We start from the raw sequence: 16729 nt of genomic DNA on the forward strand, positions 1-16729 counted from the left end.
CCATCCAGCTTTATTTCTCACCTCTCCCCACACTGCTGCTCCAGCAGTTACTTCACCACCCTAGAATCAAGCCATGCTCGTCACTCCATCCATACCTTGGCTTCTACTTGGCTTTCAGCCCAGCCAGATCCTACTTATCCATCAAGTTCCGTCACATACCACCTCCTTCATGAAGCTGCCCTTGACTTTTTACCTTTTCTTGTGAATTTCTATGGCCTTTAGAATTGGTGCCATCCAATCTGTCACTTAATTAAATGCTGCTTTTCACTTTGCTAGTATGGTATTAATCTTGTCTCCCCCACTGTAAGCTTCTTCTTTTTATGTCCCTTCACAGTGACTAACGTGGAGTTGAAGACATACTAGATGCATACGATACTTCCCAATTGATTCTCATGTTTTATGGCATTTTATCATTTTGGGTAGGAGGTGTTTTCCTGTATAAAAAAAAATTTTTTTTTTGTTATGTAGGTATATTATATATATACTGATGCAATTGGGGGTGGGGGAATGGTCCAAATACAATTCATAATCATATTTTGATGCCCAAGCCCCCCATTTCCTCAGATGTTCCTCTCAACTAAAAGGAAAATATGAATTCAAAGAAAGGAGGAAGGAAAAAAATACATTATAGCAAAAATATACCTGAAAAAAAACTTCAAGCCAATCTCAACTTGCTACTAACCACTACATTTTAGTGTTCAAATTCAAAACCCCAACAATTTTTGACAACATGCTGATTTCTTACCCATTGTCTACCACACAGAACACCAGAGAACATCTTACATAGGTGTCCCCAATATTAAAAAACCCAATGTATGGAAATGGTGTGATTACCACTCATGTAAACGGGGCAGTGATTTCTGCAGCATTCAAGGGACTAGTTTGCATTATAAAAAATACCTGGTGTCAGAAAATGTGTTGTAACCTAATAAGTCCATAGCTGTGAGTATGGTCTGTGAGTTCTGTGTGGCCATTGCAACGAATGATAGAACCCAGCGGAGAAGTAGAAGTGCCGTGGGAGGGACAGCTGGTGTCAAAACTGGTAAAAAAGATGGGAGAGAGTTGGTGTGTCTGACCTCCACCTCATAAGAATCAGCTTTGGGCTGGTGTTGATCTTAATTATTTCTGCTCCTTGTGACGTTAGACAAGGAGGTCTGACACCACCGTGCCATTTTTACACATTGTACTTGCCATTTCAGTAGCTTGCAGCTCTAGGTTCACCCAGTGACCACTCCATAGTAGGATTAATGATAATCTTGGAGCAAGTTTTAAAATTCTGCATGGTTCTCCTTCAAAGAACAAACCCACTGGCAATCAAATTTTATGGATACTTTAGTCACTGAGGTACGGTTGCTCTCACGTCAGGTACTCATGCTGGGTCATCCCAACTTGCTAGCAGGAGTGTCACAGAGAAGGCGGGCAGGAGAAAGTTCTCTACAAAACTCAATGGTAGAGACAGGTGCCCATGATATTTATGTATATGGCAGCCCAACTGACTCTAAAAAGCATCTCCTGGCAAAATAGAGAGCAAGGACTTCTGTTGCTGATCCTCGTTTCATTCTGCCTCACCTGGCAGCCACTTTAGGTGGGAGAGACAAATGGGGTTAGCAGCAGTTTGATTCAGGTGCATAGTACCTGAGTCCAAAAAAAAAAAACAAAGGTTATTGATCCCTGTTGTTTATTGATCTTCAAGTCTGGAATTCTGGTGAACTCAAGACTGTCCTGAACATGTGAAGCACTTTACTACTATTATAATTTTTTCTAGACAAGAGAAGGTTTAGCCTGCTTTGTATTACAACAACACTCTGTGGAGAACATACTTTATATTTCTTTGAATACATAAAATTATCTATCCTGTTCAGAATGCTGTTGATACAAGCTGCCCTTGATTCCTTTAGGTAATTTTTGTGTTTGAGGTACAGCTTGATTGCAGACTTTGGGGACAGCCCTCTGAAGGTACTCATTTGTACCCCATCGCTTGATCACCCTTCCCATGTTGGCACTGTTTGAGTGTCAAGGTTCAGTGCCTTGATCGTACTCATTCATAATCTCACAAAACTAAACGTATTTCTAATGTAATAAGCACACAGTCTCTCTGGCACCTGCTTGGCACTACTCTTTGCCTCTTCCCTCTTATTCAGAGCACTTGTGCCTTATGTCCTAAGATCCTCTCAGCTCAGCATTCCCTCACATGGCTCATGGCAAAAATGGGTTTGGTACACATGAATCAGAATTTAGCAGCACACCCTCAGGGAGGTGGGAGGCGAGGTGGCATACCAGTTAAGAACCAATTTCCTGGGTCCTGGAAATGAGCTATCGGCCAAGAGGTAGAAAATAATTTCTAGTCCTTTTTGTCCCTGACTACTTTAGGTTCCTTGCTCTCCTAAATACATCTGTTCCTTGTCACCTTGCCATTTCAAACTCAACATCGTTGGGTCCCAGTTTAAAAATCTAGTCATTCTCACCTTCCTGAGGAACTGCATTCCACTTCCCAACCATTGTGTCTCCATCTTCCAGGAGGTCCAACTTGAACCATTATAATGTTACTAAGTCCTTAGTTCAGTGCCCAAAGACATTTACATTCCCTAAATCTAAGTGCCTTCTTTTCCCAGGGTTAGTCTTTCTCTGAACTTCTGAGAGCAAGGGCTAGCCTTGGGCAATGGTACCAATTTTACTTTATTATGTATGATACCAGAAGAGCAAGTTGGGGATCTTTGGAAAATGTTAAATACAAAAATAATAATATTCCAGAAAGTATTAATATTGATGATAACTTCTTTTAGTTAACAGGGTGTTGTTAGGACTTTTTCAGCAAATTCCCAATAGAGATTTAAAGTCTACTCATGTATTATGTGGGTTTTCCTTTTAATGTCATAGGCTTTGATTTTGAAAGATAGAGTTGATTTTCTTCCCCTAAAGGAATAGCAGTATGCTGTTGCCTCCACCTCCATGCAACATTTCAACTTCTGAACATATGGGAGAAGGAATGAAACTGTAATTACTGTTCAAAATTACAAATGGAAAAAGCACGATTTTAAAATTGACTTTAAATAAAAATAATTTGATTATTATTGTTCAATAATCTCTAAATGGTGTTGAATATTTGCCATTAGAGCTTTACTGTCTAAAAAAAAGACTGCTCCATATTTTAAGACTGGATAAATTTTAAGCAGTATTTGTAAGATTATCATAAATTATATAGTCTTGAGAAGAAACTGAGTGTTGGATGTAGAAACTGACTCATCTCTCCATTCATGTCTCTTTGGAATAGATGAAATCCAATGGAATTTCTAATTGGAGATTTTGGTTTTGATTTCAACCAAACCAAAACCCTTTGCTGTCGAGTCAATTCCAACTCATAGCGACCCTACAGGACAGAGTAGAACTGCCCCATAAGGTTTCCACAGTGCTTAGTAATTAGCTAGTTAATTTGTTAAGTGGCTGAACATGAATTAATGACTAAATATAAAAGCTACCACTTACATGTCACCTACCATGTGTCTGGTACTCTTTTAAGTGGTATATACATATATTAGCTCATTTAATACTCACAAAACAACCAAAAAGTGGATACTGTTGTTCATGGGTGAGAAAATTTGAGACAGAGAGATAAATCACTAACCCAATGTCACACAGTTACTACATGGAAGAGCCAGGATTCACTCCCAGGGAGTCTTAAATACCGCACTTCAGTGCCAGAATGAGTTACTGCAATGTCTTCTGTCCTGTGGGAGAGGGTGATACGACTGGTTTCCATGAGGAAGGATAGATGTTTGAGAACTTGAACAAAGACACGAAATGTTGAAATGATTTGTTTAAGAATACTCAATGAGGCAAGCAAGAAAAGATTCAGGAGGACATGCATAAGTATTATAGTTCTTGTCATTGTGGCTTTAGTTTCCAACTGACAAAACACCAACTGCTAGCTGCAATTTCTAGACTCTTAAGAATGATTGCCACCTGGAAATAAGGTTGATGGCTGTACCCAAGAGCCAGAACAGGATGTTCTTGGAATACAGGTGCACAATCCCATACATTACATTATACCTCAAGTCTTTAGCAGCATTGGAGAGGCGCTGCTTAAAGACTTGAGGTATAATGAATGGGTAAAGGAATGGTAAAGGTGGCTTCCAAAACCAAACCCGTTGCTGTTGAGTTGCTTCCGAATCATAGTGACCCTACAGGGCAGAGTAGAACTGTGCCGTGAGCTTCCAAGGCTATAATCTTTACAGAAGCAGACTGCCACACCTTTCTTCCACAGAACGACTAGTGGGTTCAAACCACCAATGTTTCGGTTAGCAGCCGAGCCAACTTCATCACCAGGGCTCCTTAAACGTAGCTTACCACCAAAAAGGAGTTTTCCTTGAGTCTCCCAACTCACCACTGCCTGGGGACAAGCAGAGAATTCCAGGTATGGGGGAGACAGGGATAGACCCAGTAACATCAGCAGACACCAGCTCTGATACTGTAGCCACGGGTGTTAGTAACCTTAACACAGAGCATCTTTCCTGCCTTTCTGCTGGCCAGAAATAAGAGGCTGAAGAGCAGGGCCGTGTGTGAGCAGGCTTCTCCTCCCACTGAGGTAAGCTGTTTGTGTTGGGCAGTTCAGGGAAGAAATCCTGCCCCGTGCTCACTAGTGCTGTTCTACCCTATGACTTCCAGGATCCAGTTACAATGACGGTCTGAGGCATCGTAATTAAAATCTGCCCATATTTCCTTTTCTGGGAACGGAGAAGCTATCTCATCTTTTTCAATGGCCTAATACTTCACCTTTGACGTTTCGGAATAATTTTCAAGGATTTCCATTGAATGCCAGAGTCAAAAGAGAAAGGGAGAATAATCAATGCATTATGTACTGTCCTTTCCCCTTCCTTTGTCTTAGGGTGGTCCGTTTTCTGAAAATGTACGAAGAAACAATCATTATTTGAAGGCTGTATCCAGCCTCTAAATTAAAAGCCATGATTTGTAACCTAGAAGGAGGATGACTTGTCCACCTGTAGATTTATACTGACTTCTTGATAGAAGACTGACAAGTAGGGGGCTTTTTTAGAGTTTAGTTTGTCTCATGTTGCGCCCAATAACTCAAAGCTATTCAGAGTATTTTCCTGAGTCGGCAGCCTGTGAAATGAAAATGCTACAACTGTCAACATGAAGGATAAGCAAGATCAATACAAATTGCAACAGTTAGGTGAATACAGGGGACATTAACTTAGCATTCCATGTCAGCAAAAGATGGCATTGTCAGAGGGCTTTTCATTACAGGATTAATAGCAATGTAAGGAGTCCCTGAGTGGCTCGAACAGTTAAGTTTTCTACCACTGACGGAAAGGTTGGTGGTTCAAAACCACCCAGAGGCACCTCAGAGGAAAGACCTGGTGATCTGCTTCTGAAAGGTCACTGCATTGAAAACCCTATGGAGTGTAGTTCTACTCTGCAACACATGGGATCACTATAAGTTGGAACTGACTCAATGGCAACTAGTTTGTTTTTTTCATTTTACTTTGGGGGAGTACAATGTAAGAAAACTTAGAGACACCCCCCCTCCCAGGGTTGTTTGTTGCAGAATGTGTAACTATAGCCTAACAAATCAGACTAACACTGGGACCTAAAACAACAACCCAAAACCAAACCTGTTGCCCTCAAGTCAATTCTGACTCACAGTGACCCCGTAGGACGGAGTGGAACCGCCCCATAGGGTTTCCAAGGCTGTAAATCTTTATGGAAGCTGACTGCCACATCTTTCTCCCTTGAAGCAGCTAGTGGGTTTGAATTGCTGACCTTTCAGTTAGTGGATGAGCACTTAACCACTGCACCACCAGAGCTCTTTGGTGGCTAAAGTGTGGCAAAGTACAGAGCTGTTGAATGCCTTGATAATTTTTATTGGGTCTGCGAGGCTGTGCTGGGATATTCTGACACTGTAGGCATCGTGATTTGTCCACCTGTAGATTTATACTGACTTCTTTACAGAAGACGTGACAAGTAGGGACTTTTTAAAAGTCTTACGTTGTACCCAATAATTCAGTGTATTGAAACTGAGGTCTGATTTATCCGGTCCCCACCACAATATCTAAATTTCGTTTTCATTGCCAAGTATATGATGAATGTAAGGGACAGTTTTCCCTCCCCATCCCCAAAACAGTTCAAATGACAAAGTAATTGTTTCTCCTGCTTTCTCATGCAGATTTTACCAAGAGCTGCTTATTGGTCACCAAATTACTTAAGGGTCAGAAATGCATTCTTTTCAGATTGCTCTACAAAGTAGACTTATTAACTTTGATTCTATTTCTAAGTTGAAGTACCCTGTCAATCAAAATCTTACCGGTGAAAGAAGGTATTTAGCCTGGCAATATACTCCAGTGTTATTCCTGGAGAGGTCACTGTATCTGCCTCGTTTCTTTTTTCCCTGTCCACCAAAGGTGACATACTTGGTCACTGATACTCAGACACCTTTCATTTTTGGTAGAGTTCTGGTGAGGAGGATCCTCTTGCCGAACCAAGTTTATCTGCCAAGACTTCCTCGATTAAATGTGATTCCAAACTTCCAGCAATTGACCAAACATCAGTCAAGCAGAAACATAAAAGTACCATGACCCCAAAGAAACCAGAGAAAGCAGGCCCCAGCAAACCCTCTCCAGGTGAGTGGCTGGTTTACTGAAATTCACAACATCTCAAATCCCAGTAGTAAAGTAAAGGTAAGGACAGCAATCCAGCTGGCGGTATTGGTTAAACCTAGTGTTTTTGAATTAGCTGATTCTGGTTTTAGAAGGTTGCTGATTATATATAACGGAAAAAATTAATTTCAGAGTAGACTATCAGGTCAAGAAGGCAAGAAGGCATGAGCTGTACATAATAACTGTCTCCTCCGCCCAAGTTTTCCGGCCAGTCGTTCGCTTTGGGTGGCACTTGCTTAGAATTGCTGCCTTTTCATCTCCTTCACCCTTCTTGGGAGATAAAGGCATTTGGCCGCAGGTATCAAGTTTTATGACTCAAGCAAGAAACATGAAGAGAAGCTTTCAAACGCATCTGAATAGCATAATTTACAGCTGAGAGAGAGAGTAATAAAGTTTCCCAGTTCTGGGTTTGTCCTCTGGGAGGGGACAAACGTTTTATGCGATTTGGTGAATAATTCACTCTTTAGCCTCCTTGGAAGCAAAGACCAGCCCTCTGCTTGAGGCAGGGATGATTTAATAGTATCCAGAAGGGGGATAAATTCAACTGAAAGTTTAGAATCCCTCAGGCTTGTCCCCATCAAAGCCAACATCTGTAAGAGAAACTCGTGTCCTCTGGGAACTGACCTCTGAGTTAGGGTAACTAGGCGGAAAGGTCTGCCTTCTGCTTTGCAGTGGAATGGAAATGATCCAAATTAACTGCTGAAGAATTCGTAAATAGCGTGCAATTCATTTAAATCCAAATCAAAACTGCTTTCTAATCCTAAATAGCTTCTGTCACGCAACCACTCGTCCAGTTAAGTCTTAATGCATTTTTAGAAAATGGCAGCTTTCACTCAGATTAACCACCCACACTTTATTACTTTAATGAAGTCAAATCCAAATTAACTTCTGAAACGACGTCCTTTCAGGCAAAGCCCCCACTCTTTTTCCTTATTTAATAAGGGGAAAGTATTTTTTTATTATCATAGTTAACCATTTCTCATTTTAAAGACTTTTAGTAGGAATTAGGGTTTTAATTCAGCCATCTAAAGCTGAAATAGAACAGATAAGGTCATTCCACAAGTATTTCAAAATACGTGATGTAATTTAGTAAGTTGTGGATGTTTCTAATTGCAAAAATTGAATTTAAGTTTACACAATGCAACCCCATTCACTCAATATAATTTTTAGCCTTCTTGCTAAAATTGGGTAGCTGTTAGCATCGTGTGCTTTGTCATCTGTGGAGAAAAATCATTCAAATGAACGGTGTAGGCTGACTCAGTGATTTCAGCGTGTCTGATTAATACAGATGTTTTTCAGTCTAAGCAAACTCCATAGGGAACTTACAACACTGACAGAGAAGGAAAACTAATTCATTTTATATTCTATAAAGCATCTAATTTGAAGAATTATCAGACTGGAAAACAACAAGGTTTAGGCAACAGAGAGCCAAGTTGGCAGGAAAATATCTGTTTCATCAAATGAGGGAGGGTATCTATAGCAAAAGTATTTAAAAACCACCAGCTTTATCGTCACAGTAGGGCCCTAGACCATATCCAGGACCCATGCAGCCATGATTGATGTCAATTGCTATAGAAGCTGAATCAGTTGTGCAGTTCTCTGGGTTGTTCATGCAGCTGGCTAAAGGCAAAGCATTGGTGTGTTAAGGTCCATTTGCTTTACATGTGTAGACTCACCCTTAAAAAAAGCCAGGTGCTAATGAGTTGATTTCGACTCATGGTGACCCCATATGTGTCAGAGTAGAACTGTACTCTATAGGGTTTTCAGTGGCTGATTTTTCAGAAGTAGATCACCAGCCCTTTCTTCCAAGGCTCCTCTGGGTAGACTTGAACCTTTGACATTTTGATTACCAGACAAGTACATTAACTGTTTGCACCATCCAGGGACTCCAGACTCACCCTTAGAATTCGTTAATAAGCATAACAAAATGATAAGTTGGAGATATGGTAAGAATTTAAGCTGAGTTTGTTCTGAAAGTTAAGTGGCGTAGGGGGCACAGTTACGGATACTTCCTAGATATATCCAAATACCTGGTGGGATTGATTTACTGGGTGCAAAGGCTCAGGACCATAGTCTCACGGGACAACTATGTCAATCGGCATAACTTAGTTCATAAAGATAATGTTGTACATCCTAGTTTAGTGAGTAGTGTGTGGGGTCTTAAAAGCTTGCGAGAGGCCATCTAAGATAAAACTATTGGTCTCTTCCCATCTGGAGCAAAGGAGTGTGAAGAAAACCAAAGACTCAAGGAAGAAATTAGAACACAAGAATCACACAGCCTCTTCTAGCCTGAGACCAGAAGAACTAGATGGTGCCCGACTACTACCACCTACTGCTCTGACCAGAGACACACTAGAAAGTCCAAGTTAGAATGGGAGAAAAATGTAGAACAAAGCTGAAATTCATTTTAAAAAGACCGGACTTACTGGACTGATAGAGACAAGAGAAACCCCAGAGACTTTTGCCCCAAGGCACCCTTTTAACCTGGAACTGAAGCCACTCCCAGAGGTCACCATTCAGCCAAATATTAGATTTACCTATAAAATAAACAAAAACACCTATGAGGAATGTGTTCCTTTAAACAGTCAGCTATAGGAGACCAATCGATCAACATCTACCTAAAAGCAAAGATAAGAAGACAAGGAGGGGCAGGGAAACTAGATGGATGGAAACGGGGCAGGCGGGGTGGATACGGTGAGAGTGCTGACACGTTGTGGGGATCATAACCAACATCATGGAATAATTTGTGTATGAATTGTTAAATGAGAATCTAATTTTCAGTGTAAACTTCCACCTAAAATACAACAAAATGTTCAAAAAAAAGTAAAGTATGTGCTTGTGACAATTCATAAAATTCAAATAAATACTCTGATTTTATGGAAAAGAAACAATTTGGAGTCTGAGCTATCTGGACACATTAATTCACTAAGTATATTCTCAGTTCCCTGCTTTAGTTGGCCTCTGTAAAGAAATATTTCCCTGAAGTATTTTAGGGGTGGTCCATGATTGGCAGTGAATCATCAAAACTTCCCATGGCAGACTTGAGATTTTCTGCGAAACTTAAGCATTGGACGTAGTGAAATCTCTTTCTTACATCTGCCTGATAGGCTACGCTTCCATACTGTGTTATGCCAGGCATTGACTGAATAAAGTAATAGTAATATACCTGGGGGCATGTGGCTTGACTTACATGTGAATCTGTGTAATGGTAATCTATGTCATAAAAAGGTTTGCATGTGAACTGTCATCTAGAGTCCCCAAAATGGCTCTTTACAATATAAGAACTATCAGGCTCCTCTACAAATAGATTTATAACTGAGACGGCCTCAGATTCTCATTGTTCTTCACACTGTATTAGAAAGAATTCAAGCATTTAAAATTAAGTCCTTATATTTCATGGGACTGTTTCAAGATGAAGGAACCTTGGTGGCACAGTGGTTAAAGCACTCCATTGCTAACTGAAAGGTCAGCAGTTCAAATCCACTAGCCACTCTGCAGAAGAAAGATGTGGTGATCTGCTCCCATAAAGATCACAGTTTTGGAAACCCTATGGGACAGTTCTGCTCTGTCCTTTATGATCGCTATGAGTTGGAATCAACTTGACAGGAACAGGTTTGATTCGATTTGGGGTTTCCAGATGAGTTGATCTGGGATGCTCTTCATTAGCTGTAGCCATACAGTGGGGTAACGATTTTAAGGGTGAGCGCTTTGGAGTTAAAATGCTTGGGCATGGATGACTCTTGAAAACATTATGCTAAGTGAGATGAGTCAGATACAAGAGGACAAATATTGTGTGATCCTACTTATATGAAATACTAGAATAGGCAAATGTCTAGAGACAAAAAGCCGTTAGTGGTTACCAGAGCCGAAGGGAGGGGAGAATGGGGTGTTACCACTTAAGGGGTTCTGACTTTCTATTTGAAGTGATGAAAACTTTTGGAAATGGACAATGGTCATGGTTACACAATATAGTGACTATAATTAATGTTGCTGAATTTAACACTTAAAGGTGATTAAAATGGCAAAATTTTGCCATATTTGTTATATACATATATATAACCACACTAAAAAAATTTTTTTAATGCTTATATTAGTCTCCAGGCCCCATTTCTTATTTATGGTGTACCTTTGGGCAAGGAACTTCTCCATGCCTCAGTTTCCTCATCTGTAAAATGGAGGTAAAAGTAGATCCTACCTGCTGTGAAGATGCAATGATATAATGTACACTCAGCTGCTAGTACAGTGCCTGGCCCCATACACACTCGATAAATTACATCATTATGATATCAAGCACACGAAAGCTGTATTTAGTTAGGAGAGTGGACTAGACAAAACTGTATTTTTTTTTTTTGTCTTAATGCTACCCCCCTCCCATCTTTTTTCCTTCAACAAAAAGCAGGGTAGTATTTTTAAAATTTCTAACATATATACAGGTCCAGACACTTTAACTATACCCTGAGCTTCCAAAGCCAAACACCAAGTGGGAAAAGAAGAATAATCAGAAAGCACCCAGCAAGCCGAGATAGTTATCTCCAAAAGGACAAAGAAAATTCAGGCAATGAGTCAAGATCAGGGGCTGACGTGGAATTTTTCCAGAATCTGCAATTTCATGACCCAGGTGAACGCTGTTGTAGGGTGAGAAGTCAGCCTAGCAGAGTTCCCAGCTCTTATTTCGGAATCATATATGGATCAGGGGGTAGCAGAACAGTCAGCAAACCCAGCAAGGTCAGGGGTAAAGGAAGTGCCTCCCATTCCCAGCTGCCCCCTAGGCCCCTCCCAGCCCAGAGGGAGTTGGAAAGGAGCCAATTCTCTTCTCCAGGCCTCTATTTTTTTTTTTTTTTAAGGCCTCTAGAGGCATCCAAAGGCCACTGTGCAGTGGGGTTCTGGCGCCTGGAGACCAAAAGAGCTCTCTGTCCCAGTGCCAGGCTCATGGGGAGAGAGTGCGCCCTCTCCTCTCACCTGGAGCTTGGGCAGATGCCCCCAGGTTATGTGCCAGGAAAACGGATCTGGATGGAGTTCTCAGCCTGCTTCCAGTATCTTGCCCTTTAAAACATAGCCAAGCATTCAGAAATTATCCTCACTTATTTTTGAGTTCAGTGTTAGTCATTACCAGATTCAGATTTGTGTGAGCAGCGAGGCCTATTCGACTTAATAGTGGCTCATCATGAAGACGCGTCCTTGTAAAATTCAGAAAAAGCAGTGAATTCGGATTTTAAAAGCTAAACATCTAAAGTAACTGTGGTCAATTTTGGACTGGGGAATTTTTTTTTTTTTGAAGAGCAGCCTAGAAGAGAAATTTGAGGGTAAATCCTAAATCTTCATTACTTCCCTTGCAAATAAATTCTATTGAAGATTTTCTCTCAAAGAACGAGATTGATGGGCTTCTGAGCAAGTCCAATTGGTATCCAACAACTTTCCAAGCTATCTGCTCAAGTTAGAAAAACAGTAATAACAACATAAGTGAATACTTGCATTTTTATAGAGAGAATCATAATTCTCGGACCATTTATCATAATGCCTCCAAGACAGAGGAGTTGGGGGGGTTGGTTCACAGAGCCCAGAATTCGAAGGCCTGGTTCAGAGTCCTGGTTACTTTATAGCCCTATAATTGTGGACTGGTACTTCTCATCAGTAAGATGAAGTTATTACCTATCTGAACAGATAGAGAAGAAGATTAAAACCCTGGTTGTAGGCTAGGCCTTAAGTAAAAGTTAATTCCCAGTCCTTCCTCTCTTATGAATCCTGCTCCCAACACCACCTGCTGCTCTAGGGTTAGTGTCTGTACAAAAGAACTGCTTAACCAAAGACAATTTAGTTTGAGACATAAGAGAGGGAGTAAATTGCTCCTAAATGATTTTAACTATTTGATTATCGATGAAGTCATCCATTTGTCCAGTACCTAGGTGGATGTTAGCAAAGACATTCAACTACCAGCACATCCCAGGGTGAAGGATACCAGGGCAAATTTGCTTTCTCACCCATCACTCACTCATTCAGCATTCCTTGCATTCATTTGCTGCATGCTTACCTGCCCTGGTGGCATAGTGGTTAAGTACTACGGCTGCTAACCAAGAGGTCAGCAGTTTGAATCCACCAGGTGCTCATTGGAAACTCTATGGGGCAGTTCTACTCTGTCCTGTAGGGTCACTATGAGTCAGAATCGACTCAATGGCGATGGGTTTTTTGGTTTGGGTTTACCTGCCAGGCACTGTGTGGGGGCCAGGAATACAAAATAAAGCACACAGGACCTGCCCTCCAAGGGTACACCACCTAGCGGGAGGGCAGGACATTAACAGGGGCAAGTAATGTGATGCATGCCTGACCAAGGTAAGTTCTAAGAGCTTCTCAGAGTGAGTAGGGTGAGAATCCTGAAGGCCAAAGGGATTTAGCCAGGGGAAGAAGGCAAGAAAGATGTGCCCAGCAGGAGCTGCATGGAGGCATGGAGGAGAGTCAGAGAGAGAGACAGACATACATTGGGAGCTACAAATAGCCTAGGACCTTGCTCCTCCAAGTGTCCCCGGACTAGTAGCAGAAGCATCACCTAGGAGCTTGTTAGAAATATAGACCCTCAGGCCCCACCCCAGACATACTGAATTGGAACCTGCATGTTTAACAAGCTCTCTAGGATATTCCGATCCACATTCAAGTTTGAGACACTCTGTTTTGGCGTCAGGGTACAAATTAGGAAGTGTAGAGATGAGGCCCTACAAGTAGGCAAGGACCAGGTCCCCAAGGGCCTTGAATGTTATGATGAAGGTGATGGAGCAACATTGAAGGGATCTAAACGGAGAAGAGATGCAGTCAGATGGCCACTTTTAAAAGTTGACTGTGGCTATAGCATGGAGAAGGGGCTAGCTAGAAGGATGAGGGCAGCCAGACACAGGCTGGAAGGCCAGACACACAGTAGTTGCAGTAAACCCAGGGAGAAATGAGAAGGGCTTGACCTGGAGGCGGTCCTTGGAAACTCTGCAGGGAAGTTCTACTCTGTCCTATAGGGTCGCTATGAGTCGGAATCGACTTGACGGCAACAGGTTTGGTTTTTGGTTTTGACCTGGAGCAGAAGCAGAGGGAATAGGGAAGAGGATGTGGGCTTGAGAGATAATTAAGCAAGCAAACCCAGCAGAACTTGGTGACCTTTGGATGTGGGGATGAGGAAAAGGGAGAATCAAAGAGAACATAGAGTTCTGGCCTGAAAACTAGGCCAGTAAGTGTTGCCTCTATCAAGGCTGAGAAAGCAGGAAGAGAGTGGATTCCATTCAGTGGGTGTTATCTTTGAGGGGCAGGTTGGAAATGCCAGGAGGCGGTGAGACCTAGGTCTGCTGCTCATCAGGGCAATTCCATCTGCATGTAGGAATCCAAGGGCCACCAGTGAGCAAGAGATGGTTGAAACCACAGGAGTGTGTCCCTTAGGAGAGGGGATAGAGTACAAGAAGGGATGATAAGAACAAAAAGGGAGGATAGGGGAAGGCAACTACAGAGAAATTATCTGAGAAGTACCACTGCAGGAGCCAAGGGAGAAGTGTCAGGAAGGAAGGAGTGGATGATACCATCAGATGCTACAGAGTATTCAAGCAAATAAGGACTGAGACTCCTCTATTATAGGTAAGGGTTTTCAAATGGATGGCCACAAAGATGGAATTTTAGAATTGGAACTGATTTTAGCTGCAGTATTTCCCAAACTTCTCTGATGAGAAGTATCACCTGGGTGGTGCACAGTGAAAATACAAGTGCCTGGTGTTCAGCCCAGAACCGGGGACAGCAAGCACTACAGGTGATCCTCATCACAGAGGCTGGCAGCCTGTCTGAGAAGCCTTGTTTCTCAAACTTTAATGTTCATGTGAAAACCTGGGGAGCTTGTTAAACTGCAGGCTCTGGTTCAGGAGGTTTGGGTGGGCTGAGATTCTGCGTTTCTAAGACGCCCCCAGGTGCTGCCTAAGCAGCTGGTGTAAGGGCCACCCTTGCAAGGCTAGGGAAAATCCCTGTCTCCTTTTGCGGATGAGGAAACAGGCTCTGAGAAAGTAAGCAGGTGAGCCAAGTTTGTAGAGCTGAGGTTTGTCCTGCACAATGTGACCTCTCTGGGCTTGATTCCATCAGGCACCCACAGTCTCCCTCCAGCAGGGTTGGCAAGTTGAGGGTGACGTTAGTGAACAAATCATTGCCTGCACTTGGACACCACTCTTGTTCACCTGCTTTTTTCTCCTTGGCTCCTCTCTCTTCCCATAATCCCACCAGGATCACCCTGCTTCTCTCTTTTTTACCTTGAGCTTCCGCTCTGCATCTGAAAGACAAGATTAGCGCATGACCACAAGCTCCTAGAAATGGAGGACCAGGGGAGAGAGCCTTACCTAATTGAGACTCTTGAAGGCCACCATAGGTTGCTGCCAGAACAGCCAATTAGACTGGCTGTAGGAGATACTATGAGTTGGAATTGACATGACAGCACTGGGTTTGGTTTGTTTTTGGTAAGAGATAAGGAGAGCTTATGGCACAGTGGTTAAAACACTCAGCTGCTAACTAAAAGGTCAGTGGTTCAAACCCACCAGCTGCTCCTCAGAAGAAAGATGTGACAGTCTGCTTCTGTAAAGATTTATAGCCTTGGAAACCCTACGAGGTCATTCCGCTCTGTCCTACAGGGTTGCTATGAGTCGAAGTTGACTCAAAGGCAATGGGTGGGTAGAAGATAAGAAAAGACTGAGAACTTCCACCTGGGAGCCCAGGACATTCCCTGGGAACTTAAGAAGAAAGAACTTCCGTGCATCCCTCAGGAGAGCCAACGCTGTTGACCAGAGAGGGTGTGATGGTGATGCCATTTCTCCTGGTTAACTCTTCAGTGACTTTGAGATCCAACCTAGGTGCCTACTGGGCAGGAGCCAGGCCTGCTGGGCCTGTGACACCTGGAGGCTCCCACATAGCCCCTTTGCCCAGCACTTTTTGAGTTTTGATTCATTCACAGATTTTTTGACGTCCTTCCCCACCATGAGTGCGGCTTCCTGATTGCTCTTTTTCTTTTGTGCAGGTGACAGCAGCGAGCACCCCCTGTTCTGTGTTGAATATTCCCCTTACTGCACCGTCTTTGCTCTCTCCCCTGTCCTGCAGCCCAATACCAATTACTGCTGCCTCCTGCTGCCGCTAGTGCCACCCATGCCCCCAGTGGCCCAGGACCCCCCCACCTCTCTCCCTCCTGTTTCCTTTTCCTCCTTCACTAGCCCCCTGGCCTTCTCCCCGGGCCCTGTGCCCCAGTCCCCGGCAGCCCTGTGCTACTTCCCCATCTCTAGCCCCACTCCCACCGAGACCCCTGTGCTGTGCTTGCCCGGCCCCAGAAGGCCCAGTAAAATTTACCTCGTGTGGTAAGCCCCCTTTGACAGGGCACACAGCACAGGGGAGCCAGGGAGAGGGGAACTCCAGGCTTCCAAAAGGCAAGTGGGGGAGGGGGAGGGACGGTCAGAGGGCAGTGCCATGAACAGTACCAGGAGGTGTGGTGTGCAGGAAAGCAAGAAGACGAGACAACCGCCACCACTTCTCTCGGGTTCCACCTTCCAGCGCTAAAGGAGTGAGTGACCAATAAAATTCCATCATCCTTCAAGACTCATTTGATTTCTTAACTCCTGTCTCTGGCACACTTTGGAACGTGACCACTAGAATCAGAACAGGCTCTTTTGTGTCTGATCATATCCTTGGCCATGTGAATGTGTCACACGGCGAGTCGCCCAAGAGGGTGGCGCCAGGGGCAGGTTGTTGTGAAAGGACACGCTGGAACTGAAAACCCATCCAGAACCACCCAGAGGAGGGACGAATGAGAGGGCTCAGTGGATGTTTACATTCCCTTCCCTGCCTACTTATTAGGCTCTACATTTCCTAAAACCAAAAGTCCCACCTCCTGGGTTCCAAAATAAAACGTATGTATGGTACATAATTAAGCTTTAATTAAGATCTCCTCCAGGTCTGTGAGACAACAAATATTTCCAGCATTCTCAAGTAGGCAAATCGACGCCACCTATTATTTGTGACTGTACAGAAAGCTGCCTATTACACCAAGGCAACATCGGTGCTTACGATTA

The 16729-nt window shown here is 43.0% G+C and overlaps 1 protein-coding gene across 1 annotated transcript in view; it reads left to right on the forward strand.

Moving 5' to 3' along the window:
- Nucleotides 1-16729, forward strand: part of MARCHF10 (membrane associated ring-CH-type finger 10) — a 93157-nt gene that overhangs the window by 35377 nt on the left and 41051 nt on the right. Inside the window, 1 exon segment of the mRNA XM_064270958.1 lies at nt 6464-6635. Within this exon segment, the coding sequence (XP_064127028.1) occupies nt 6464-6635 (172 nt within the window).

Source organism: Loxodonta africana, chromosome 18 (assembly GCF_030014295.1).
Source record: "Loxodonta africana isolate mLoxAfr1 chromosome 18, mLoxAfr1.hap2, whole genome shotgun sequence".
NCBI classification, from domain to species: domain Eukaryota; kingdom Metazoa; phylum Chordata; class Mammalia; order Proboscidea; family Elephantidae; genus Loxodonta; species Loxodonta africana.